The sequence below is a fragment of the Delphinus delphis genome, chromosome 5 (genome assembly GCF_949987515.2).
Source record: "Delphinus delphis chromosome 5, mDelDel1.2, whole genome shotgun sequence".
Lineage (NCBI taxonomy): Eukaryota > Metazoa > Chordata > Mammalia > Artiodactyla > Delphinidae > Delphinus > Delphinus delphis.
In genome coordinates, this window is record NC_082687.1 from 40348250 (window position 1) to 40374357 (window position 26108).

The 26108-nt window shown below is 39.1% G+C and overlaps 2 protein-coding genes across 9 annotated transcripts; one reads left to right on the forward strand and one right to left on the reverse strand.

The window, feature by feature from the left end:
- Positions 1-564: 564 nt before the first annotated feature.
- On the forward strand, positions 565-24775 carry ABRAXAS1 (abraxas 1, BRCA1 A complex subunit). Of its 3 annotated transcripts, XR_009519511.1 has the most exons (10): positions 565-749; positions 2836-2926; positions 7389-7425; positions 11131-11197; positions 13151-13344; positions 14273-14392; positions 15379-15463; positions 18092-18206; positions 18585-19118; positions 23434-24775. XR_009519511.1 is itself a non-coding variant. In XM_060012243.1 (9 exons), the coding sequence occupies exons 1-9, from the start codon at positions 663-665 to the stop codon at positions 19019-19021; spliced, it is 1233 nt and encodes a 410-aa protein (XP_059868226.1). In that variant the 5' UTR covers positions 565-662; the 3' UTR covers positions 19022-19729. The 3 variants fall into 3 exon arrangements, 2 of the variants coding, with proteins under 2 accessions (XP_059868226.1, XP_059868227.1); XM_060012243.1 differs by lacking the exon at positions 23434-24775 and having other exon boundaries at positions 18585-19729; XM_060012244.1 differs by lacking the exons at positions 565-749; positions 11131-11197; positions 23434-24775 and having other exon boundaries at positions 2876-2926; positions 18585-19729.
- MRPS18C (mitochondrial ribosomal protein S18C) lies at positions 3203-26045 on the reverse strand. 6 transcript variants are annotated; one of them, XM_060012246.2, is made up of 6 exons: positions 25617-25940; positions 24803-24855; positions 22838-22921; positions 21733-21790; positions 21132-21191; positions 3203-3433 (listed from the first exon to the last, which is right to left on the reverse strand). In XM_060012246.2, exons 1-6 carry the CDS (start codon positions 25714-25716, stop codon positions 3378-3380), a joined length of 411 nt encoding a protein of 136 aa, XP_059868229.1. In that variant the 5' UTR covers positions 25717-25940; the 3' UTR covers positions 3203-3377. The 6 variants fall into 6 exon arrangements, with proteins under 6 accessions (XP_059868229.1, XP_059868232.1, XP_059868230.1 ...); XM_060012247.1 differs by lacking the exon at positions 3203-3433 and adding an exon at positions 20935-21047 and having other exon boundaries at positions 24824-24855; positions 25617-26041; XM_060012245.1 differs by lacking the exon at positions 3203-3433 and adding an exon at positions 20935-21047.
- Positions 26046-26108: the final 63 nt, after the last annotated feature.

A 26108-nucleotide genomic window follows, 5' to 3' on the forward strand; every position in this document is an offset into this window, starting at 1 on the left:
CAAATGATCCATCACAGTACGTTTACACCTATCATTAAATTGTCAGAACAATGTTAAAAAGTCTGTATATTCTTTGAACTGAGTCCTCAATTTTCTAAAAGCAAGCAAACTCTCAAAGAAACCCGTTCCCCTCCTCCCCACTGCATGGGACGGGACATCGCTGGAGAGATCTAGAAAAGACATTCTCTGAAACGGTCGTTAGTATTCCAGAAGTTTCAATGAGTAATGGGCAGCATCTGACACTCTGAAAACTCCAAACGTGGCATTTCCATTGTGATATTATGCCACTAGGCAATGCCTCTATTCTGTCAGAAGTGTTCATTTATTCCACTTTTGCACATATGCCAGGGTCCCTCAGTAGCAGCTAGCCACCAAAAGCGCTGTCCGTGGCCTGGCGCTGGGCAGAGGTGCCCAACACCGAGAGGGACGAACCAGAGCCCTCGTCAGAGCTGCCAGCTCCGCACCAGAGAGCCCCAGCGACTCCCCACCAACCCCGCCCCTCGGGGGAGCGAGCCGCGGCCAATGCGCCGGCGCACATCCCGCCTCCTCGCTCGGCCCCGCCTCGCCGCCTCGCCGACGCGCTGCCGAGGACCCCGCCCCGTGCGGCCCGCGCCGAGCCCTGTCAGCTTGAGCAGCGCGGGGGCGGCGGCGGCGGCGGAAGCATGGAGGGTGAGAGCACGTCGGCGGTGCTCTCTGGCTTTGTGCTGGGCGCGCTCGTCTTCCAGCACCTCAACACCGACTCGGACACGGTGAGCCGAGGATCGGGGCGGGCTCTGGCGTCACCTCAGAAAAGGACCCGCGCGCGCGCGCGCGCGCGCGGGCGCCGTCCCGGCCACCGCTGCCCGGGTACCGCACGCGGGCTCCCGACGCCGCCGCCGCGCCGGCTCTGTGCAGTCGGGGCTGCCTTCTCCCGCTCCCGGGCGGCCCCGGAGGTGCCTCCGGGGGTGAGCCTTTTCCAGAGTTAGCCCTCCCTCTCGCAACCAGTGTTTATTTCCGCGCCCTGCTCGGAGTGTCTCGCACACCTTCATTTCTCTTTTTCAGTAGTCCCCCTTTTCTGGTTCATTTTGGTTGTGAAGAAATAGAAGGTTCACATAGCGCTCTCCCGCTACCGCTCGCTGGGAAGGTTGCCGGTTAACTTTCTCCTAACTACCGACAGCGGTTTTCGCAAAGAACTCAATTTTCCCCTTCAGAGCAGCTACTGTGCACGTTTGTTGAAATGGAAGACTTGTAAAGGAATGAGAAATGATGCATCCAGTGGCTATTTTGGGGGGAATCTTAGTAGATGAAGAAGATTAATTTCGTATATTGGATAGCTGACTTTTGTTTGCGTTGGTATCAAATTTATTAGCTTGTAAGGCCTGAGCTAGTTCCTTGTCGGATAATTTCGGTTGTAATTTAAACATTTAAGTTTATCCTGAAATATTAGATATTTAAATGCTTATTTCACACTTTCGCCTAGGTTCAAAACCTCTAGGTGAAGTAGTTTTTTTTAAAAAAAAATACAGTACCTATTTTTAAAAACTTTCATTTTTATGAAATTAAAAAACACTGTAAAACTTTGAGTCTGAGAAGTAGTGTCCTAGAGTAAGTGTGTAGTAACTTGCTAATACGGTTTAGAGAATATCATACTGAATAAAACCTAGTGATTTCTGCTAAATTTTGTGCCCTTCACTTTATAATAAAGGCTTGCCTTATCCAAAATAGTTTTTTGGCGTAGTCCTAATAAGGCTGGAATTGCTATCTTTCATGTATGCAATTTTAAATACGCTTGTAGATTAACACGTAGCAAAGAGCAATTATATGATGATTTAAAATGTGTGTGGCTGTAGAAATTACTGTGGAATACCTTAGTGTAAACATAACCAGAGTGGGACTGTAAGTCCTCTGTAGCTTAAAGGATTAGCACTTGCAAAGTACCGTAGTGTTAGAGAGGACTCTGTTCCTTAGATCTTTTTCCTAAAGTCCTTAAAAGGTGGTTTGATGGAGAGCTGTACTTGCATTGTCTCTTTTCCAGGGGTTTGTATAGAACGCTAGAGAGTAGAGTTCTGTATTGTTCCCCTTTGATTCCAGCAAAGACTCACATTGTGGAAACATTACTTTTGTGTTTTTCTTTTAATGAAAAAAAAAACATTTCTTAAAGCATTTTTAACTAAAGAAGTTATAAAGACTGTAAAAAATTCATTGTCAAGCTCATTGGGTTTCTAAATGTGCCAAGAGAAATAAGTGAATTCTCTGAAACTCAAAGAGATCACTGCTATGGTGGCAAAATGCCTGCATTTTAAAAAGAACCGGGGCTCAGAGCTCCTCTTTTATACAGCAGACTCTAATATTGAATTACAGGTCTTTGATATTGTGCACATGCTTAATCTAAAAGCCCATCCTGTGTCATTTCATAGCTCAGAAGCCTCCACTGACTCCCAGAAGCATGTGCCATTAATCCAGACTCCTTGGCCAGTCATTCAGGATGGTCCATTATTGGTGCTGTTCATAGTAACCTAAGATTTCGTTACAGATGGGAGGCTTCTATTCTCAGGCTAACTGCTCTACTCCTTGTTCCTTGAACATTGTGTTCTCATTTCTGCCTTTAAGCCTTTTATACTTCCAAGAGTGCTAAAGTCACAGTGGTATTTACAATCTCTTCTACTCATGTTTTTTAACCTGGTTATGTTGCCCAGGTAAACTGGAATGCACCTAGTCTTTCTTTTGTGTGTGCTCCAGCTGGTAACACACGCTTGTACGTGTTGTAAAATTCTTGGGAAATACTGGTTAGTTAAGTGACTGAACTTGGAAATTCTATCCGTGTATTCCATATACTGCTTATTTTTATCCTTATAGGAAGGTTTTCTCCTTGGGGAAGTGAAAGGTGAAGCGAAGAACAACATAACTGATTCTCAAATGGATGATTTTGAAGTTATTTATACAATTGGTGAGTCACTTATTTCTGTGTCTTCTATTTTGATAGTTTATGCTGAAAGGGGTCAGTATAAGTTACTTTTTAAATTATTAAGAAATAGATATCAGGACTTCCCTGGGTCCAGCGTTAAGACTCTGCGCTTCCACTGCAGGGGGTGCGGGTTCCATCCCTGGTCAGGGAACTAAGGATCCCACGTGCCGCGTGGTGCGGCCAAAAACTAAAACAAACAAAGAAACAAAAACACCAGAAATAGGTATGAATTTTTAAAATCAAATTTTTAATTTTATTTATTTATTTATTTTTGGCTGCATTGGGTCTTCGTGGCTGCGTGTGGGCTTTCTCTAGTTGCAGCCAGCAGGGGCTACTCTTCGTTGGTGTGCATGGCCCTCTCATTGCGGTGGCTTCTCTTGTTGTGGAACACGGGCTCTCGGCGCGCCGGCTTCAGTAGCTGTGGCACGTGGGCTTAGTTGCTCTGCAGCACGTGGGATCTTCCTGGACCAGGGCTCGAACCCATGTCCCCTGCATTGGCAGACGGATTCCTAACCATTGCGCCACAAGGGAAGTCCCAGAAATCAAATTTTAAAGGAATATATTGCACTCATTTCTCAGTTAAAGTTATGGCTATGCCCTAGTCTAAAGCAAGAAACAATATGAGACATAGGAAGCAGATTAAGATTACTGGGGGGAAAGAAGGATGAAATAGCTCCTGTGTATATGTGAGTGGCAGAAAGGTGATCCAGCAAAAGAAAGAACCAATAATAAGCAAGGCCAAGAAAAAAGATAAAAGAGGTTCAACAGAAATGTAAAATGCTGCAGAAAAGTTGGAAGATGAGAACTGAAAAAACTCAGTGATTAAATAATTGGAAACCTTACATAATTTCAGAAGTGTAATGGGGAAAAAGCCAGACTGCAGAGGGTTTGAGAAGTGGGTGGTGAAGCAACTGCAGCTGGTGGCAGCTGTTCTTTCAGAGAAAAAGGGAAACGGAGCTTTAAAATACATAGGGAGTTTTCTGATTCTCTAACATATGCATTTTTTTCCTAAGCATATATATATATATTTTTTTAAAACAAAATTGGTGGTATACTTTATAAAAAATTTGGTGTCATGATCAATTTCTCATAGTAAATAATCCTCTAAATATTATTTCTTATAACTGCATTCTATTCTCTATGGTCTTACTCTTATGACTGTATGTGATTTTAGTTGTCCTTTAAATAAATAAATTATAATCAGAGTTTCCAGTTTTTCATTATCATAAATTATACTACAGGGAACATTTTGGTACATAAATATTCTACACCTATTATAGGTATATTTCTGGAAATGGTGTTACAGTGTCAAAGGGTGTGAACATTTTTAAGGTTCTTGATCTGTATTAGCAAATTGCTTTCCAGAAAGATTATATCAGTTTATACTCATACTGTACTTTTTGTTTGCTACTTTAAAAAGGTAAAAATTGAAGTATATATGTAAATTTAGTACATATGTATAAAGTAAACATATAAATTTAAACTCACCCATTAAAGTCACCTCTGTGGCAATGACTTGGTTTCATGAGTATTTTTTCACTCATTAATACTACACATAATACACACATATAAATGTACGTATATTTTTATATTCTAAGTGGGATCATACTATATACACGTATAAATATCTCCAAGATATCGTTAGTGCAGAGTAGTATGAATGTGTATAGTTTGTCATTCTTTCTGATGTCTTCGTATTCCCGTTGTATGAATGTACCACAACGTACTTAACCAGCTATGGATGACTTTTTATTTTTTTATTAATACAAAACAATGTAACAATGCACATTTTATGGTGCATATATCTTTGTGCCTTTGAGTATATCTGAAAGCAAAATTCCTAGAGGTAGGCCATTACCTTTTGGAAGAGTCATGTCATCTTAGACTCCTCTACAATATGTGAAAGTACCAGGGTCCCCCTACCCTTATCACCATTGGGTATTATCAAATCTTTTAATCTTTGCCAACTTGATAAGTGAAGAAAAAAAAATTTTAATTTGCATTTCTTTTTTTTTGAAGTATAGTTGATTTACAGTATTATATTAGTTTCAAGTATACAGCATAGTGATTCAATATCTTTATAGATTATACTTCATTTAAAGTTATAAAATATTGACTATATTCCCTGTGCTGTACAATATATCCCTGTAGCTTATTTCCTTTATGTATAGTACTTTGTACCTTTTAATCCCCTGCCCCATCTTGCCCCTCCCCCTTTCTAATTTGCATTTTTAAATTACAAATGAGGTTATGTGTTTGACTTTTGGGGAGACCTTTTTATTTGAAAAGAACACACCTGTTCCATGCTTTGACTATATTTCTGCTAGGCTGTTTTGCTTTTTCTTATTGATTTGTAATGCTATATCATAACTTAAGGAAATTGGCCTTTTGTCATGTGTTACACATGTTTATATTGTTTATAATTTTATTTTCTTAATGTTTTTCTTTCTGTTCACACGAGCGTAAAAAGCAAGCCCTTAGGAAGTCTTTTTTCCCTAATTGTAATTGGTGTGCTGCCCAAAGTATCTGACATATTTTAGGAGTTTAAATAAGCAACCATTTATCGAGCAACTCCACTGTGCTAGGAGCAGTGCTAAGCTTCAAGGTATCTGGCAAGTGCTGTAGTTGCACTCAAGTATTTGCTTAAATTATTTTAAAATGTTGGATTACTTTAAAACAGGTGGCAAGATCTACAAATTACTACATTGCTTTGGTTAATGAGATTTTCATCATTTTATTATACTGTGCCTTATCTACACCAGATTATGTTTGGCCGGTTATCAGTTACAGACTGTTTCTGTTCAGAGAGATTTATCTGAGGGTAACATATGTTTGCTGGAAGGAAAATATCTGAAGAGGATGATAACTTTTCCATTTTTTTAATAGGCTGAATTACTTTTATAGTAGTATATATATATAGTAGTATAATACCAATAACTTTATATACATATCAAGTTATTGAAATGGTGACTTCATGTAGTTTTCTCCTTAAAGATAGCCTTTGCCTGTACAAAGATGCAAAGATGTCTGCATTCTTCAGATGTTTACTTGAAAAGATTCTTCAACAGCAGTTTGATATTGGGTTTCCTCACCTAGATGAAGATTCACAGATTCTCCATAATCAAACTGATGTCTTTGATTTAGGTGACAAATGAAATTGCTAGTACTCTGGGTAGGATCTCCCCAAGGAAGAGAACATCATAGTCACAGGAATTATCTGAAATAGGTGATTACTGCTAGAGTGATCCTGTAAATGGTATCTGACAAAATTTGATTGTTGACCCAGGGACACATAAAGATGGGCTGCCTAGAAGAATATGTATTGTCTTGATGACTTTCTGTGTGAATGTCTCACTCCTTTCACTGTTCCCTACTGAATCTTTTTTTTTTGCAATACGCGGGCCTCTCACTGTTGTGGCCTCTCCCGTTGCAGAGCACAGGCTCCGGACGTGCAGGCTCAGCGGCCATGGCTCATGGGCCCAGCCGCTCCGCGGCATGTGGGATCTTCCCGGACCGGGGCACGAATCTGCGTCCCCTGCATTGGCAGGCGGACTTTCAACCACTGCGCCACCAGGGAAGCCCATAAATGACTTTTTTTTTTTTTTTTTTTTTGGCGGTACGCGGGCCTCTCACTGCTGTGGCCTCTCCCGTTGCAGACCACAGGCTCCAGACGTGCAGGCCCAGCGGCCGTGGCTCACGGGCCCAGCTGCTCCGCGGCATGTGGGATCCTCCGGGACTGGGGCACGAAGCCGTGTCCCCTGCATCGGCAGGCGGACTCTCAACCACTGCGCCACCAGGGAAGCCGTCCCTACTGAATCTTGAGGGATCTGAAAGTTTGGGATGATAGAGGAAACATTATATTCATCTTGATACTTTCATGATTTGTAATGATGTCTTGTGATAGAATTTAATCTGTTTGCACAGCACCTGCAGCAACCAGAAGTTAGATGTATTTAGATGTATTATTTCTATTGACAGGAGAATAAAACTCACCTCTTCAGAGATGTTGGACTTTTTTTCTTTAGTCTACAATTAACATTGACATATCCTTTATGAAAGAACCAGTTGGAATAACAAAAGAATTCCTTTAGCAGCTGTTTTTTATCAGTTGGGTAAAATTACAGCATCACAATTTCAGAACTCAATGACTATAGCAAGTGTGACTTAATCTTTTGTGTGGCCATTACTAAACCTATTTAGAAGGAGTATAGCATTCTATCAGTAGTTATGAGTGAGGTTCAGGGTTTGAATTTTGCCTCCACCAACTTAATCTCTCTGCCTGTTACCTCATCTTTAAAGTGGAAGGAGTGATAACATCTGTCTCATAGGTTTGTTGTGAGGAATAAACGAGATAATGGTAAAGTACATCCTGGCATGAAGTGCTCAATATATGTTATTCAAATGATACTTAATGTAATCATAACTAAAAATTCTTTTTTTCCAGACATTCAGAAGTACGTTTCATGCTATCAGCTTTTTAGGTGAGTAGTAAGAGCAAGTAAATGATCCATTGTGAAAATTATTCTCTGCAAGTGAATTTTTGAAACTAACAAAGTATCTTAGTTATACCTGGTGGTACAGATTAAAATGTAAAGACTCTTTTTAAGTACCTGAAATTCACCTGTTCATTTCAACCCTAATAGTTCTTTCTCTGTATTTATCTGCTTCCTTTAGCTGGTCTTCACTGCCTTTCCCAGGTACCAGTTTACCTTGAGGATTGCTTTTCCTTCTCCCACCCAGTCACTTCATCGCATATTATAAACTCAGCAACACGTTCTCATACATTAACAGCAGCCCTTTTTTCTTTTTATTCCAGTTTATTTTATCATCTGTTTCTTCACTTATATTTTTTAATGTTATCTTTTGTCTATTAACTGGTTAGGTTCTTTATCTAACCCGCTTCCTATTACTTTTCCAGGGTGGAAACTTGTACTCATAGTCCTACAGATAGTAGTAGTACTCTTAGCCCTGATAGGCTATGATATTGTTAAAAACTTTTAATTGAGGTATTTACATAGAAAAGTATATAAATCAATGATGTTTCATAAAGCAAACAACTGTAACCATAAACAACACGGTGTAGTTTTGGTGAAATAGCTTTATGATTTATATAAACCATACATGAAAAATCAGCATTACTGTCTTACAGTCACACTGTATGTACCATTTCTAAGGTTGTGTAAGAGTTGCCATGGAACATAGTGTTAAGGTGAGAAACACCATTGGTAGGTGTGACAGAAGGCTTAGTGTGGTCTTAAACTGCTGTACCAGAAAGGGGCACAGCTCCTATATTGCCTAATAGACAATGCGTATAAAAAATACCTTTTGAATGAGGGACTCTTGGTGGAGACTCATAAATAGTACTTTCTTGAGGGACTCTGGGCCAGCAATGGATTAAGGAGGGAAAGTAAAAAAAAAAAAAGGTGATTCAATACCTTCTGGCAACTACCTTAAATAATTAGACCAACTTAATATGAGTCTTAGAGCCGAGGAAGCCATCTGATCCAGTGATGAGAAACCCATACCTAGGCCTTTTATTTATTTATTTATTTATTTATTTATTGGCTGCGTTGGGTCTTCGTTGCTGCACATGGGCTTTCTCTAGTTGCGGTGAGTGGGGGCTACTCTTCATTGTAGTGCGTGAGCTTCTCACTGCAGCAGCTTCTCTTGTTGCAGAGCACGGGCTCTAGGCACACGGGCTTCAGTAGTTGTGGCACATGGGCTCAGTAGTTGTGGTGAGCGGCCTCTAGGGCACGCAGGCTTCAGCAGTTGTGGCTCGCGGGCTCTAGAACGCAGGCTCAGTAGTGTGGCGCACGGGCTTAGTTGCTCCACGGCATGTGGGATCTTCCCGGACCAGGGATCGAACCTGTGTCCCCTGCACTGGCAGGTGGATTCTTAACTACTGCACTGCTGAAGGAAGTCCCTCAGCCTTTTAGCTTTACAAAATTAGGGGATGGGGGGAAGAACTGGTTAGTGGTAGGGTAAAATTAGTAGAATCCGGATTTCTTGAGCTCTAATCCAACAGCATACTATGCTGTTTCTTTCTTGTTTTAAATCAGGGGTCCCCAACCCCTGGGCCCTGGACTGGTACCGGTGTGCGGTGGGTGAGTGAACAGAGCTTCATCTGCCGCTCCCCATCGCTCGCATTACCACCTGAACCATCACCCCCCACCCCCATCCATGGAAAAACCATCTTCCACGAAACCCGTCCCTGGTGCCAAAAAGGTTGGGGGCAACTCTTTTAAATGATGTAGATGGAACATGTTAAAAACAAAGTCTTCTGATACCATACTTCATGGAATCCGAGCTGGATAAGCTTTAATAACCAGGTTTATGTTTCTGATACAGAGGGTGGCAGAGTACAGCCCCATGGCCTGTTTTTATATGGACCTCTATGAATAGTTAATATATTTTTTAAGAGTTAAAAAAAAAAAAAGAACAATGGAGGAATATGTAACAGAGACTGTCCAGCAAAGCCTAAGGTATTTACTATCTGGCCCTTTATAGAAAAAGTTTGTCAATCCTGCTCTGATACATTGGTTGCAAAGTTTGCCACTGAAATACACTGTTTCCCTTATCTCAGAAATCTAGGGGGAATTTGGAAAACAGCCCATTGAAGCCTAAAACTTAAAGTCACTTTAAAAAAATTGCGCAGTTTAACATGAATTCTACTGTACAGTATATCTATTTCTACAAAAAAAAAAACTGTCCCCCTTCCCAGAAGCTTCACATAAAAATCAGTGCTTGCACAGAAGACATACACTTTTATCCTGTTGTTTTATATACCCTGGTGTATTGCATTATGTCCCAGTTTGAGGAGCTCAGGAGTGGACCATCCTAGAGAAACACAGGAATAAACTCTTGTATTTAGATTTTTCATGTTGGAATAAATAGGTAAGATGGAAGGATCTGTTCGATGAGCTGAATTATCCCCCTTTGGTAGGTGGAACACTTTGTAAGTTAAAAAGAAAAAATATATTGCCTATTAGGATATGTTTTTTCCAGTTTTATGTAACTAAATTTTTTCAGTGTGTAGATTAGAATTACCAGTAAAAACCTATTATAATGAATAGTATTTGTCAGAGATTTTGCATAATAGATAATACATCATAGAAAAGAATATTGTTGATCTTGATGAATGTTAAAAAAGAGAATATTATTTGTAATCCCTGGAGGGGAAAGAAAGTTGAAAGTAAATGCTTTAGAATCTTTTAGAATTATTTTTCAATTCTCCCTAAATCTTTGACATTCCAACTACAGAACAGAAGTCACTAAACTAAACCAATACCTATCCTCCACCCCCCCAGCCCCCCAAAACAAAAAAAACCCAACTCCTAAAGTACTTCTCTTAATTTAAGAATAGCTTTTGGAGGGCTTCCCTGGTGGCGCAGTGGTTGAGAATCCGCCTGCCAATGCAGGGGACACGGGTTCGAGCCCTGGTCCGGGAAGATCCCACATGCCACGGAGCAGCTAAGCCCATGAGCCACAACTACTGAGCCTGCGCTCTAGAGCCCACGAACCACAAGTACTGAGCCCACATGCCACAGCTACTGAAGCCCACGCGCCTAGAGCCCATGCTCCACAACAAGAGAAGCCACCGCAATGAGAAGCCTGCGCACTGCAACGAAGAGTAGCCCCCACTCGCCGCAACTAGAGAAAGACCGCGTGCAGCAATGAAGACTCAATGCAGCCAGAAACAATAAATAAAATCATAGAATAAATTTATAAAAGAAAAGGATAGCTTTTGGAATTAGCAATGAATAAATTGTCTTTATGGTATTGTGCTGCTTCATTACTCACATTACATTCTTTTGTATGTATCATTATTGTAAAAAAAGTTTTAATGAATAAATTGTGAACTAGCTATGTGAACTTAACAAATACCTGTATTTAATGGAGAGTTTGTTTTGTTTTACGTTAAAAAAAAAGTGTTACACAAACTTATCCTTTAAAGTTCCTCCACTCCTTTTCCTTTTTCATTGCTTATGGACCGCATATTTCTAGCACTTTAAGTCTGTTAATTTGAGAACTTTCTCTCCTATTTAATTTAGAACTTCATCTAACAGGCAATAAGTATATGGATTTTGGTTGGGTAGTTAGGCTAGGAGTAACTACAATTAAAAGTGCTAATAAAATCATTCATATTTTTAGCTTATTTGAAATGCCTTTAATTTTGGCTTTTACAGCTTTTATAATTCTTCTGGTGAAGTAAATGAGCGAGCGCTGAAGAAAATATTATCAAGTGTCAAAAAGGTATTCCCTGATTTACCTTTCTTTTTTTCATATTATATGTATTATTTTCAGCTCGTAAAAACATGTAATACTTTGACAGAACTTTAAAGCAGCATTTGTCTTCACAATGTCCTATGTAAAGCAGGTGAGGAAAGGCTTGTTCTTTCCAGAAACTCAAAGGGGTTTCCCTGAAAGCAAAGCTAGTCATTAAAAATCTTCATCTTGTTCTCATCCTCTTGACTACTCTGATTTACATTGATCTCACGTACTCTAGGACTTAATCCATTGCTGTTCTTTTACTTAGCTACAAGTTACTATTTTTCCTAGTGCAGGGATGATTTCCTATACAGCACCTAATCTGGATCCTCTGTAGCCCACTTGGGGTTCAGTTAAAACTTGCTGAATGATCAAAATAGTTTTTTTTTTCCAAATACATTTTTTCTTGGTACTTTTTTCCTCTTAAAACTTTTTGAGGGACTTCCCTGGTGGCGCAGTGGTTAAGAATCTGCCTGCCAATGCAGGGGACACGGGTTCGAGCCCTGGCCCGGGAAGATCCCACATGCCGCAGGGCAACTAAGCCCATGCGCCACAACTACTGAGCCTGCGCTGTAGAGCCCGTGAGCCACAACTACTGAGCCCGTGTGCTGCAACTACTAAAGCCCACGTGCCTAGAGCCCGTGCTCTGCAACAAGAGAAGCCACTGCAATGAGAAGCCCGCACACCCTAACGAAGAGTAGCCCCCGCTTGCCGCAACTAGAGAAAGCCCACGCGCAGCAACAAAAACCCAATGCAGCCAAAGATAAATAAAAAATACTAACAACACATTTGTTTAGCGTGTTATAGTTTACAAAACCCTTTAATATGATCTTAATCTTGGAACCAGCTCTGTGGGGTAGGTGATAACATTCCCATATAAATTTCAATTAAAAGCTATTGGGTTCAGTTTACTTACTTAGCAAACCAAGTATCCATACAGGAAGTTAACTAGTTTTCATTGGTGTTTTCTTCATTTAAATTTTGACTAAGGGTTAAAAATGTTAAGACAGTAAATGCCATTAAGAGAAACTAGAGGAAGTTAAGAATTTATTTTCTTTAATCTGTATTGAATAAAATTGTAGCCTGGTAAGTAAATGGAAAGTAATTTAACTGCAAGTCAGTTTGCATGCTTTATAAAAGGTAAAGTGTATTCTTAAGTGTACGTTTTGTTTAATATAGGCCCCAAATCTTGGTAAATATTAAGAAAGCCATTTTTTTAAATTTTTTTAAAAATTTTATTATTTATTTATTTTTGGCTGTTTGGGTCTTCATCACTGCACGGGGGCTTTCTCTAGTTGATGCGAGCAGAGGCTACCCTTCATTGCAGTGCGCAGGCTTCTCATTGCGGTGGCTTCTCTTGTTGAGGAGCGTGGGCTCTAGGTGCGTAGGCTTCAGTGTTTGTGGCACGTGGGCTCAGTAGTTGTGGCTCCCGGGCTCTAGAGCACAGGCTCAGTAGTTGTGGCGCACGGGCTTAGCTGCCCCGCGGCATGTGGGATCTTCCCGGACCAGGGCTCGAACCCATCCCCTGCATTTGCACTGGCAGGCAGATTCCCAACCACTGCACCACCAGGGAAGTCCCAAGAAAGCCATTTTTTAAAAAGTTTATTTATTTATTTTATTATTATTATTTTTTTTGCGGTACGCGGGCCTCTCACTGTTGTGGCCTCTCCCATTGCGGAGCACAGGCTCTGGACGTGCAGGCTCAGCGGCCATGGCTCACGGGCCCAGCCGCTCCGCAGCATGTGGGATCTTCCCGGACCGGGGCACAAACCCGTGTCCCCTGCTTTGCAGGCGGACTCTCAACCACTGCGCCACTAGGGAAGCCCAAGAAAGTCACTTTTAAGGTTTCCAGTTTTACTGCTTGATTATGACAGTAAGATACATAATAACTGTAACCATTAAGGTATTCGCCTGATGTTTTTCTATATTTTCTTTCAGGATGTGGTTGGTTGGTATAAATTCCGACGTCATTCAGACCAGATCATGACATTCAGAGAGAGACTGCTTCACAAAAACTTACAGCAGCATCTTTCAAGCCAGGAACTTGTTTTTCTGTTATTAACACCGAGTATAATAACAGAAAGCTGCTCTACTCATCGGCTGGAGCATGCCTTATACAAACCTCAGAAAGGGTAAATGTTGGCCAGTCACTGGCTGTTTTCAGCTAACAGAAAAATGTACTCAATATTTTTATTGTACTTTTTATGGCTTACCAACTATTTTCGTATATTGTTGCATTAGATTGTCACAATAACCCTTTTTAGCCTTTCTTACCATCGGTTCTTTATATGGGAGAATGAAGGTCAGATAAGGAAATTAGAAGCCCAGTATGGAATGATGACTTGTGTTTCTGGCACTGAGGATTTGCTCTTATTTACCATAAGGTGGAAAAAATATGCATGCTTTAGGTATTGGTTGCTAAGGAATATAATGTAGAACTGAAGCCTGCATACCTGAGCAGCTTTTCTCTAACCTCTGCCAGGAAGCAGGGTGGTTCTTGAGGATCCACCAAAATGAGTTAATAGGACTCCCCACAGGTTATATAGACAACATTTTCATGGAGTATGAGAATGAAGTTAAAAGAGTACCAAGGGGGCTTCCCTGGTGGCACAGTGGTTGAGAGTCTGCCTGCCGATGCAGGGGACACGGGTTCGTGCCCCGGTCCAGGAAGATCCCACATGCCGTGGAGCGGCTGGGCCACAACAGTGAGAGGCCCACGTACAGCAAAAAAAAAAAAAAAAAAAAAAGAGTACCAAGGAAGAGTAGTTTTATCATTCACGAAAGATAGGATGAATCGCAACAATACTGCCTTTATTTTTACATGTGGTGATCAGTTAAAATAACCATTAAAGTATTTTTTCACAGTTATCTTACACTATGCACATTTCACAGTTTTTAAAAGCTATTTGCCTCAAGTCAGTAAATTCTGTCATGGATAAGTAGTAAGGAATGGGGTTTTGTTTTTTAATCTTGTAGGGGAAAGGTAGTCTATATACTAATAAGTAGATGCTAATCTTTCACTTTATTTTAAATTTATTTTTAAAAATTTTATTTCTTCAGGCTTTTTCATAGGATACCTTTAGTGGTGGCCAATTTGGGCATGTCTGAACAACTGGGTTATAAAACTGTATCTGATTCCTGTATGTCCACTGGTTTTAGTCGAGCAGTAAAAACACACAGGTGAGATTCCTCAACTGCTTCCCCACTAAACTTAACTCCTATTCATTTTTTGAAGTTAATTTTTTTTATTACACAAGAATAAAAATGAAAGGAAAACTGACTAATGACATTACTCAAGTAAACCAGACTTTTAATTTCTCAGTATCTCCTTCTAGCACCTGTCCATTTATAAAATACAAAAGAGAGGGGCATTGTTGTATAGCCTACATATTTTAACATATTTATTCTAAAAATAAGGAGCTAGCCTCAAAATAGTAATTTTCTAAGGCAGCAGTTCAGATTAAAGGCAAGAAATTAGATTGGATATGAAATAAAGACAAAAAATGAGGCTTTAGCCAAGACTTACTCACACTGTAGACTGCTGAGCTATAACTTTTTTGTGGGCAATAAGGGAATAATTAATGTCAGAAATAACAACACTGGTACTACAGGATACTTACTAAGTGTAAACTTTATGAGAATAATGGACTAGATTTCATTTATTTTTGTGTTCCCACAGTGCTTAACAGTGTCTTATAGAAATTGAATACCACATTTCATTGATACTAAGACACAGTTTTACATTTATCTCAAATTGGGATTTTTGCAAAACATGCCTTAGAATTGTTTTTCTTTTTTCTTCGTGGTATATAAAATAATGTTGCCTCTTTCAATCAATGATGACTTAAACTCAGTAAAATAATTGACTGATCCTATTGCCAAGAAAGAACCACCCCCCCTTCAGTCTTTATCTGTTTTCATTGAACCTCTTTTCTGAGTCCTGGAAATAGTACTTAGGAGGCTAAAAAGTTTGCTGAGGTGAAGATAGATAACTAGGTTTTCTGGTTGGTTTTACTTATTCTGTAAATAAGTAGGTTGACAAAATCATGGTCCCTACAAAGCCAGTAAAAAGAATCATCTATTGTTCCTCAACTACAAATAAATTTTTCATTGTATCATTAAATGAGTTCTGTACATTTGCCTGAGGAAATGATAATATTTTACAGCTCTAAATTTTTTAAAGAAGATGGATCTTTAAAGGAGGTACATAAGATAAATGAACTGTATGCTTCTTTACAAGAGGAATTAAAGGTAAGTTAAAAAAACATTTAAAGATCACCTATAGAGTTCATATCACATTGCTCACTGAATATATGTTTATGGATAACCTGACAGTTGATTAGACATAAATTTTTTATTAGTTTAGCTTCAGTAACAAAGGCCTCCATCTTGGTGGGCTACGAAAACAAAAGTTTTGTCTCACTCACATTATATCTTGGCTGCAGCTCTGCTCCTGTTCTAAATGTCATGTTCATTCTAGGATCCAGCCCATCTGTGGGACATGCTCTTCTCATGACAAAGGGAAAAGAGCAGGAAAGCTGGTGTAAATTCACAACAGCTCTTAGAATTTCTGCTCAGAGCTGGCCTGTCACTTCCACTCACATTTCATTGGCCAGAGGATGTCATGGCAATAGGCAGGGAGATATAACCCTTTTACAGGATAAAAAAGGGAGCAAATATTTGGGAACAAAAAAGTCTACAACAGTACTAAGTTCTACCTCATTGTGTCCATTCAGGTCCCTTGAGGGGAGGGAGCAGGAGTGGCAGGGAGACTTGCAATGTAAGTTTGACACCTGAGGAAGGAGACAGGGAAAGGAGAATGATTGGGTAGGAAGAGCTTTAGACTGCAAGGCCTGAAAAATTTCAGCCAGGCTGATGGAGAGTCTTTGAGCAAAGGCATCCTACAGGAATAGAATTATACTGATATCCTCACTGTGCTCAGTCGGTGGCTAAGAGCAACCTAGGGGAAGCATGATCTAAGCACAAGCACAGTAGTGGACCCAAAAAGATGGCACCTGGAACTGTCAGTCAACTCTGCTTCCTGCAAATGGAGATCTGAGTAGTATATTCCATGGCCACCATACTCACCAATAGAGCACACTAAGAGAAATGGGGTTAATGCATTTTACACACTGATAATATTGCACATTGTTTTTTAATATAATACAGGAATTTTAGAAAATAGGAAAACATCCAGAATCCTACCATTGTAACTTAACTCTTTGCACTTTCCAATTTTCTCCAGTTTCCCCCTAATGTATACATGCTTTTACATTGTTGACAGTGATGGGGACATAGAAATTTGTGTCATGATTTTTATTTGATGTACAATTAAACACTTTCCACATTTTAGTTCTTTTTAATAGCAGTATATTTCTTAGAGCAGTATATTAGAACTCTAATGTGAAAAGTACCAACTTGGGGACTTTCCTGGTGGCACAGTGGTTAAGAATCTGACTGCCAGTGCAGGGGACATGGGTTCGAGTCCTGGTCCAGGAAGATCCCACATGCCGCAGAGCAGATAAGCCTGTGAACCACAACTACTGAGCCTGCGCTCTAGAGCCCGCGAGCCAAAACTAGTTCGCCTGCGTGTCACAACTACTGAAGCCTGCGCACCTAGAGCCTGTGCTCTGCAACAAAGAGTAGCCCCTGCTCGCTGCAACTAGAGAAAGCCTGCACGCAGTAATGAAGACCGAACGCAGCCAAAAATAAATAAATTAACTTAAAAAAAAAAGTACCAACTTGGGCTAAATTAGGGAATGTAGAGGTATGTGAGAGGAACTGTGGGCAGAAGGCCACTGAGCTCTAGGAAGGAACTGGAACCAGGAGCTTGAATGCCATCAGAACTTTAACTCCTGGGAGTTCCCTGGTGGTGGTTAGGATTTGGCGCTTTCACTGCCATGGCCAGGGTTCAATCCCTGGTCAGGGAACTGAGATCCCACAAGCTGCACTGAGTGGCCAAAAAACAAACAAACAAAAAAACTAACTCTCTCCCTTTGTGTCTGCCTGTTTGTTTCCTTCATAGTATTTACAGATCTTGCTGTTTATTCACCCACTGGCTGACCAAAGAGCTAACCTATAGCTTCTGCATTTAATCTCTTCTATTCAAGAGATTAGGATTTGCCAATTGGCTATTGTAATTATCTCTGCTTGGGTCAGCTAGGGTGAAAGTTGGTGAAAGGGTTACTGGTGAACTCTTACGGCAGGATGAACAAGTTCATGAGAAATAGGCTGGGCAGATGTTCCATGAAGTATCCACTAAAACTGGCTCTAACAACCCATTACACTGTAATTGGAAATTAGTTACTTCTGATTTGACACTATTCTAAGAAACATCATGTTATATAAATTTTTGTTACTGATCCAAGATATATTCCCAAAATGAAATCACTGAGTCAAAGGGTATTAGTACTTAAAAACTGATGACACATAAGGCCATTCTGCTTTTCAAAAGTAGTTTTACGGGAATTAAAATCTTCAGTAGTTTTCTTTTGTAATAGTGAAAGTCACTTTGTTATTGGCAGTTTCTTAAATGTTTGCAATAAGTATGCATCTCAAAATAGTACAGTATTTTTTGTTTTGAAGCAGTTAAATATTTTTGTTTTTTATTTCTGTGTATTATCTAGGAAATAACTTGAATGATAAAACTTTGTATAAATAGGAAGTTAATACATCTGGAAAGCATTTTGTAACCTATGAAGCACCATACAAATGCTTGTTGGTGAGTTCCTCCAGAAAATAGCAAAATAAAATAAAATTTTTATAAAGGAAAATATTTGATGTTATACACCATGAAGGATTTTATATTATTTGTGAACGTAGATTGTAGTATTACAATTTGGAACTTTATCTATGCTGTTAAATTACTTTATTTTCCAGAGTACATGCAGTAAAGTAGAACACAGTGAGAGAGCAGTAGAGAAACTACTAAAGGATATAAACAGATTAAAACGAGAAATTAAAAAAAGAAAGCAAGCACAGATTCAAGCAACACGTAAGTAAAAAGTTCACATATCACTACTTTCTGTGCTTTGAAGAAAAATTCTCACTGATTGGAATTATGGATGAGCTGCTTGCACTAACTGATCAATTTGTTCACTTTAGGATTAAAAATAACTTTCATTAATACTCTTAAATCCCACTGAACAGAGAACATGGTACTACTATAGATATACTACCTTGATTTTAAAAAATATAACAACTTTAATTTTCTCTGAGGATATTGTGGCATATAAATTTGGGATTATCATTTCTCTTAATTTAGATAATTCAATATGATTCTTTAAGGTCTCTGACTTTACTAACAAATAGATAACTATAAAACCTTTGTAGTATAAATACTGTATGTTGAAATATTTGTTTGTTTCTTTAGGAGAGAAGAATGTCCAGAAAGACCCTCAGGAGAACATTTTTCTTTGTCAAGCTTTACAGACCTTTTTTCCCGATTGTGAATTTCTTCATTCATGTGTTATCTCCTTGAAAAATAGACATATTTCTAAAAGTAGCTGTAATACAAACCACCATCTCAATGTGGTAGACAACCTGACCCTAATGGTGGAATATACTGACATTCCTGAAGCTAGTCCAGCTGGTAGTGCGCTGCAAATGATTAAGCGTAAAGCTTCAGGTACAGATGGTGGATGGCAATTCAAGAAGTCACGGCTGTTAGAGATACAGAACCAACCATCTAAAACAGATACTGATAGTAGTAACCAAGAAAAGGCATCCACAGTGAGCAGCCCAGAAACAGATGAAGAGATTGAGAAAATGAACGGTTCTGGTGAATACCCACAGTCTCCTACCTTTTGATTCTTTTAGGCCAAAAGGAGATTTTTCATCAGAAGAAGGGTAAAGCCAAACATGCCTATTGTTTTTACTATGTTCAGCTCTTTGCAATAACACATAGGTAAGTTCTAGTTCATTTATTTTATAAAGTACTTTAAATTGAGTCAGTTCAGAATTTGAGTACAGAACAAAGCCTGGTAATGCAATGTTTGGGATCAGCAGTTGGTTAGTTAGGTGAAAAGGCCAGTTAAGTGGGACTCAAATGATACATAAATAAGGTGTCTATCAGAGATTTCACTTTAACATAAAGCAGAAGTATACATTCGTCAAACTTTTGTTGCAGGGCCAGGAACTTTTTTACGAATGTGTTGGAGTTCCTATGTAAATCAAACCCATTACTTACCCTATATAATCCCCAATTTTAGTTTCTTTAAAGAAATTTGCAAAGCAACCTAAGTACAAAATGCTACTAGGTTTTTTCATTTTCCATTCCCAATCTTATTTGTCCTAACCACACCTAATTTGACAACTATTTTTTTTAAAAAGCTAGTTATCTTTATCAAGTCTTCTCAGAGCCTTTACTTGGTTTTCACTGCAACTGAAACTTTATTTTTAATGCTCATATTCATCACTACAAAAATACAACTGATAAGGTCTGGGAACAAAATAGATGACTCTTGGTAATGTAGAACTCAACAGGTTAAGAGTCATGGGCTTCCGTGTGATTTTTAAGGAGGATGTAAAGCCCCTGTTTAATCCAGTGAGTTGGTTAAGTGGAGGTTGGTTAAGAGAGCTTTTACTGTTTGTTTTTTCTATTTATCCTTTCCATAACAGAATTTCCCATAAAGCATACACATCACATGACGCCTTCATGCTTTACTCACTGGGTGAAATGCTGAACCCACATGTTGACCACTGCTCTTCCATCACTTATTTCCTAAATGATAGAGCAAATTCATAGCTAGTATCAAAAACTATCATCTTTTATCTATGTGTTAACATGCATTAGTTACCATGGGGTGTTTATGAAGCCCACATAATACCAGGGATGATTTGTGCAAATAATGAGTTGCTGTTGGGATTGCTTTACTAGTTACATAAGAAGCACAGGGCAGGAGAGGAAATGGGGTTCATTCTGAACCCTAATGTTAAAATAATTAAGTTTGATGTCCCAACTTTCAGGGTACTAAATGAAAAGGAGGAAAAGAATCCTTGTAGGACATTTTTTCTCAGTTATTCTCCATCTTTTGGCGATCAGTTTGTATCACTGGAGTAAGAGAAGATGATACAACAGATTGCCTATGGATCAGTTTATTTACAGGACACTACCAGTTCATGATAGACTAGTCCAGGAGTAAGTGTTAGGTCCTGTGACAGAGAGCACCACTGTTCATCCCCACATAACATCTCTACAGAGGGAAGACCCATAGTCCTAGCCAGGCATAATTATTTACGTGTTAGAAAATCTTCCTTAGCAATTTCAAATCCACACCCTATCATGTGGGATTTGTACATTATATAAGCATTCCACTTTCCCGCACCCATATCCCTACAATACTATTTACAACACAGAATCTGGGCCTAAAGTAAAATCCCAATACACGTCATCCCTTCCATGTTTAACATCTCATTATCAGTGGTATGCTGTATGAGCTATTTGGGGGCCAGATATAAGTGAAAATCCCATAGTACCTTTTTTTAATTCATATGTATGTAAAATATAACAAGTATTAACATTTTAAATAATCTGATTTACTTAATGAACATTCTGATATGGAGAGGAAACTTCACACTTGAAACACTTTTTCCTCATATAATTTCAAATTATTAAGAATTAAAAACATAATACTTTATAGTTTGATAAGATTTAGCCTATCAGTTCTCTACTCAAAGGTTATTAAATCTTATAGTTTGAGCCAGTATTAATACCACACAACTATAAAATAAATTTATTGATGATAACTTTATAGAATTTATTCCCTGTATTTGATGTTACAAACTTTAGGGTCTTTGAGATATGCAGGATCCTTGTATGTAACTGGCATAAACCCTGTAAAGAGATAATGAAAGTTCTTCACAAAAGATAATGAGCAAAATTTTGGTTAGCATAATTCAGTTTTTCAGATGCTCTTACCCATTATTTGAGCTCTCTTAATTGCTTTTGTGATTTCTTTTTGTTTCTTCCCACAAAGACCTATAAAAGAAATTGCTTTCTTATTTGTAAAAAATGCCAGTAATCAAAATGCATAACTAATGTCTATGTCATGGAAGGACTGGAAAACCTGTAAACAGCCAGATAGTAACTATCTTAGGCTTTGTGGGCCATACAGTCTCTATCATCATTACTCAATTCTGCTGTTGTAGCTCAGACACTATGGAAACTAAGCTATCTACAAAAACAAGTGGCAGATCCGATTTGGCCTATAGGCAACAGGCCCCTGGTTTAAATAATAGGCTGGGGATGATTATAGTATACTCCCAAACAGCAAAGCAATTTTTTTTAAGCCCAAGTTTTCTACATATTGTCAGCCTATAGTTAACTGAGTATAAGAAGACATGCAAAATAATTATCCTTTGGCCTAAAAAGAGGCTTTCTCAAACTAGCCATAGTAACTGGTGTCATAGTAATTTGTAGCACTATTTGAAAATCTGCCAGTTTCCTTAAATAACAGAAGTAGCTTTATATAAGTTCTTACCTACATTTAAGTTGCTATAATATATAGAAAACAAAATACCTGTTATGTGCCTTCCATAAATGCATCCAGTAAATGGAGAAATAAACTGGGATAAAAGCTGTTTTGAGTTATATTTGAAAAGAAAAAAAATTTACATTAATACACTTGTTATTCAATCTTGAATGGTAAATTAAAAAAAACCTTATGCCACACCTTCAAGTTATGTAAAGGTTTATTAATACATTTCAGACAAACTTCAAAAATATGAATAAAAACACTGAATTATGTTCATTCTATTAATAGGTCATCTTTTTAAATAACTAAAGTAATCACTAAAGTTGACATCTCTTATCCAGTGTGTCAAAAAGTCTATACAACGGATTAATGAGCGTATTCTTTTAGTGCTAAAGCTGTTCTCTTGACTTTTCCACAGATAACTTTTCTCAAATACTGTTGCTTTTATAACAAGGTACAAAACACTTCATCTATCATGATAGGCTATCACATAATATCAGACTACAATGAGGTCTTCAAGATGCACAGGTACATCAGGCCGTTTGCTGTTATTTAGGTTTTATTAATTTAAATTCTTTAGCACTTTCTATGTACCAGGCATCATTCTAGGCACTATGCATAATCCTAATACGTTGCATTTTAAAATTCCTTGGCTTTTCTCCCACCAAGGCAGCTATCACTTTATACTACTGTCAGTATACTTAGCTCCAGCACCATTCTCTCCCCTAAATTTGCCACTTTTAATTTGCTGAGTGCTCGACAACAGATAAAATTACATTTGAAATAGCGATATTGGTGGTGAGGTACAGAGATCAACTTCACCAGAGGAGCTTTTCCCAAACTACTGAACTCCACCAACTGAGAATCACTGCCACAGCGAGCTACTGTAAAGACATTTTGGGCAAAGAAAAAAGAGGAATGCTAAGCTGAATTAACAGTAAATGAGGGACAGCCAAGGGGCTCTTATTTGAATAAAAGAGATGCCTTGTATCAATACGTAGAAGTATAACGAGATCTGAAATTATGAAGTCGCTAAAACAGTCACCCTACACAAAGCCTGTTATAAAAACTGACTTGCTTCTCTATTGTATTAATAAAGGAGCCAAAATCCCAAAATCAAGTATCATAGTGAAGTAAAACCAGATCTCACCTGTACATTCTTATAATCTACACGTTTTCCACACAAGATACATTTTTTCAGAGGCTCCTTATAAGGATTTTCCATTGGAACAGGCTAAAGGAAAAAAATATATGATAATATAGTTTGTATTAACTTTGAATCGAAGAAACTTAAAATCTTAGGTTACCACATTTAAATCTCTCCAAGGGATTAGTTGTACCTTTTTACTGTGAAAGAGAATACAACAGCTAGGCTTGTAAAGGAAAAATCGAGTATTTCAGAAAAAGATTCACTATTTTAAAGGTTTCAGTGTACTCAAACATATTTTGTGCAAGTGTCTTGTTTAAGTTTGGCTAAGGAGGAATTAAGTCATGGAGGAGGATTCTGGGATAAAATACAATCTTTGGAGAAAAAAGGGCTTATGGGAGGGGGAAAAAAATTCAAATCTTCGATAAATGATTCTCTCCTCAAATGCTTTGTCCAGACTGTAGGTGACTAAAAACTCTCAGATTTAAATCAAGAAAAACTTAAGCACAACAGATACCATATGCAATTCTTAAATTATAATCCCTAAATCCATCCCCATATTTCTTCAGATGTTTTATCACTATTTCTCTTGTAAAAAGACAATGCAGGACTTCCCTGGTGGCACAGTGGTTAAGAATCCGCCTGCCAATGCAGGGGACACGGATTCGAGCCCTGGTCCAGGAAAGAGCCCACATGCCGTGGAGCAACTACCCCGTGCGCCACAACTACTGAGCCTGCGAGCCACAACTACTGAGCCCGCGTGCCCGTGCTCCGCAACAAGAGAAGCCACCGCAATGAGAAGCCCGCACACCGCAACAAAGAGTAGACCCCGCTTGCAGCAACTACAGAAAGCCTGCATGCAACAACAAAAAAAGCCAATGCAGCCAAAAATAATAAATAAGATAAAAAAAGACAAGGCTTAGCGTAATACTATCAGGTTCTTTGACTACAATTTTATGGCCCCAGACTGTTTTGTAAGTTTCTGTCAGCATTTTTCGTTTTTCTTTGTTCACTACTGCCTCTAATGCTTCTATCACAAAGGCCTCCCTCCTAAAATCAGTTTAGGTGTCTCCAGTATAGATTCTTAATGTAGAAAGGGCTATGGAAGTCCCTGAACCGCTGTAGTTGTATGCAAATTTTCAAATAAATGGGACTGTGTGCCTTTTTCTGGGAGAGCCCATAGCTTTCATTAGTCTTAGTGGGTTTAATGACCTAAAGAGGAGCTCTAGTAATTTCCTTTACTCTCTTGACTATGGTGTGAATTAGATGACCGAGATGGACGCTCAGAGGGACTAGAGGGGTTCTTCTGTTTTTTTCCAACTCCTCAAATGTTCTTAATCCAATTTACATTCAGCTTACCTGTAATGACTGTGTTCCTTCTCTACACTGTGCAAAGTGCTTTATATGGTCTGATTAGTGTCAAATTATCTTTGCATGTAGCAAGAAAACCTATACTGCCCAAGCCCAATGATAGTACTTGAAACCCATAAAAATACATCTACAGTTTAGAAGAGACTGTACTTAATGTCCTGGTATAAAACTTTAATTTTGATCCCGCATTGATTAAAGCAGCCGCCACCCAGCCAAAGTGATGAATAGGAGGAAGACAGAATTGAATTTGAAATGAGGAAGAGAGCCAAGGTATATGTAAACTTTGTACAATCCCTTTGTTAGGTTTTCTGCAATTACTGCATGCACCAAAACTACCTTTTTAAATTCCCAAAGCACATATCTAGGAAGCAAAATATGGTGTTACAGAAGCCATGCTTCTTGCTAGGAATCTAGGGATTCTCTTACTTCAAAATTCACTTAAGTAACTACTCAATAAATTATAATTTTCCAACACAGACTAATGATTATCATCTTAATTGTTTTTGTCCTTCAGCTGAACTCTATTCAAATAGCAAAGACATAAGAACTTGGTCGTATTTGCAAATGCTTTATTACAAGTAAGAAAAAAATTCTTACCAGGTCCTCATTGCTGGTTACCTGTTTATATTGTGAACAACTTCTCCACAGCACTGCAATTAAACAGAAACAGCGACGAACTAATTATTTTTGTTAGCTGAGCAGCTAAGGAAAGATTTTGCTTCTGTGGAGGCGAGATGAATTAAGGGACCTAACAGAAAAGAAAGGTTTTATGTTCATTATATTAACAAGGTTAAATGAAGGTTAAAAGTCTTCAGATTTGAGGCAGAGTTAGACTTAGGATAAATGTGCTTTCTGGGGCTTTGGGAAAAGGGCATATATATCTCCACCCATATAACCTCCCTGTTCCGGAAATTTATATTCCCTTCTCTCCATGGGAAGAGACAGATTTTAATGCAAACTGAAAGGCATTGTCATACCAAAGGAAAGTGAAAAGATTTTTACAGACAAGCACAAAGTAGATAAAAGTGCAGAAATGATAGATTCCAGGGCCCATGTCACAATTTCGCCCAGATCTGGGCCCTCAGACATCTGGAATTTGCTGCTAGGTGACTGAAAATGCTCCTTCCTTACCAAGTCTACCCGAAGATCTTGGGCAAGTCCCTGCCTCTTTTTAAGAATCACCCCATCACTCTCCTCTTACGTTTAAAAAAAAAAAAGTACTGGGCTATATTTCACGCCCTCTTCAGCTTTAAAATACTAGTCACGGGCCACTACAGATTCCCATTTACCTTGGAGAAAACTGCCTAGACACCGGAGTCCTTTAGCTAACAGTGACGACTCCACCGACCTAATTAGGGCTAAGCCAAACGGCTGCAATGCTATAAAGGAACCTAGGATATGGAGACTTTACCTGCATGAGCCCCAGAATCTGTGAGGCAGACAGCAGCCGTTACGAAGTGCTTTAACGCTCTCCTTCCTAGCCCACTGCAAAGGGCTACCATAGCTGCCATGGTTCGTTGCTCCTCCTCTTCCTTTCCTTTTTCCAAATCGTCTGGACAAGCCACTTCCGGTATGCTTCCCCTGTTAGCCCAAGCACTCGGTTCAAAGGTTCCGAAGGCGAGCGCTGGGAATCCAAGGAATGAGCAGGTGGGGATTTCTATACACCTGCGCAGTACCTTCCCGTTCGCCTCCTCTCCCTCTTGCTGCGCCGCAAGATTGGACGAAGAGAGGGCGGGCTCCTACGTCTGTGCTTCCGCTTCCGGTCCCAAAGCCCTGACAATTGGTTTGTGATCCTTCCCAAAGGTGAATGGAAAGGCGAGCGCAGTTTCCGCCTGTTGCTACCTTCCCCCTGTTGCTGCGCGCACCCCTTCACTGGGGTTTGGCAGCTGGGTCACGCAGAACG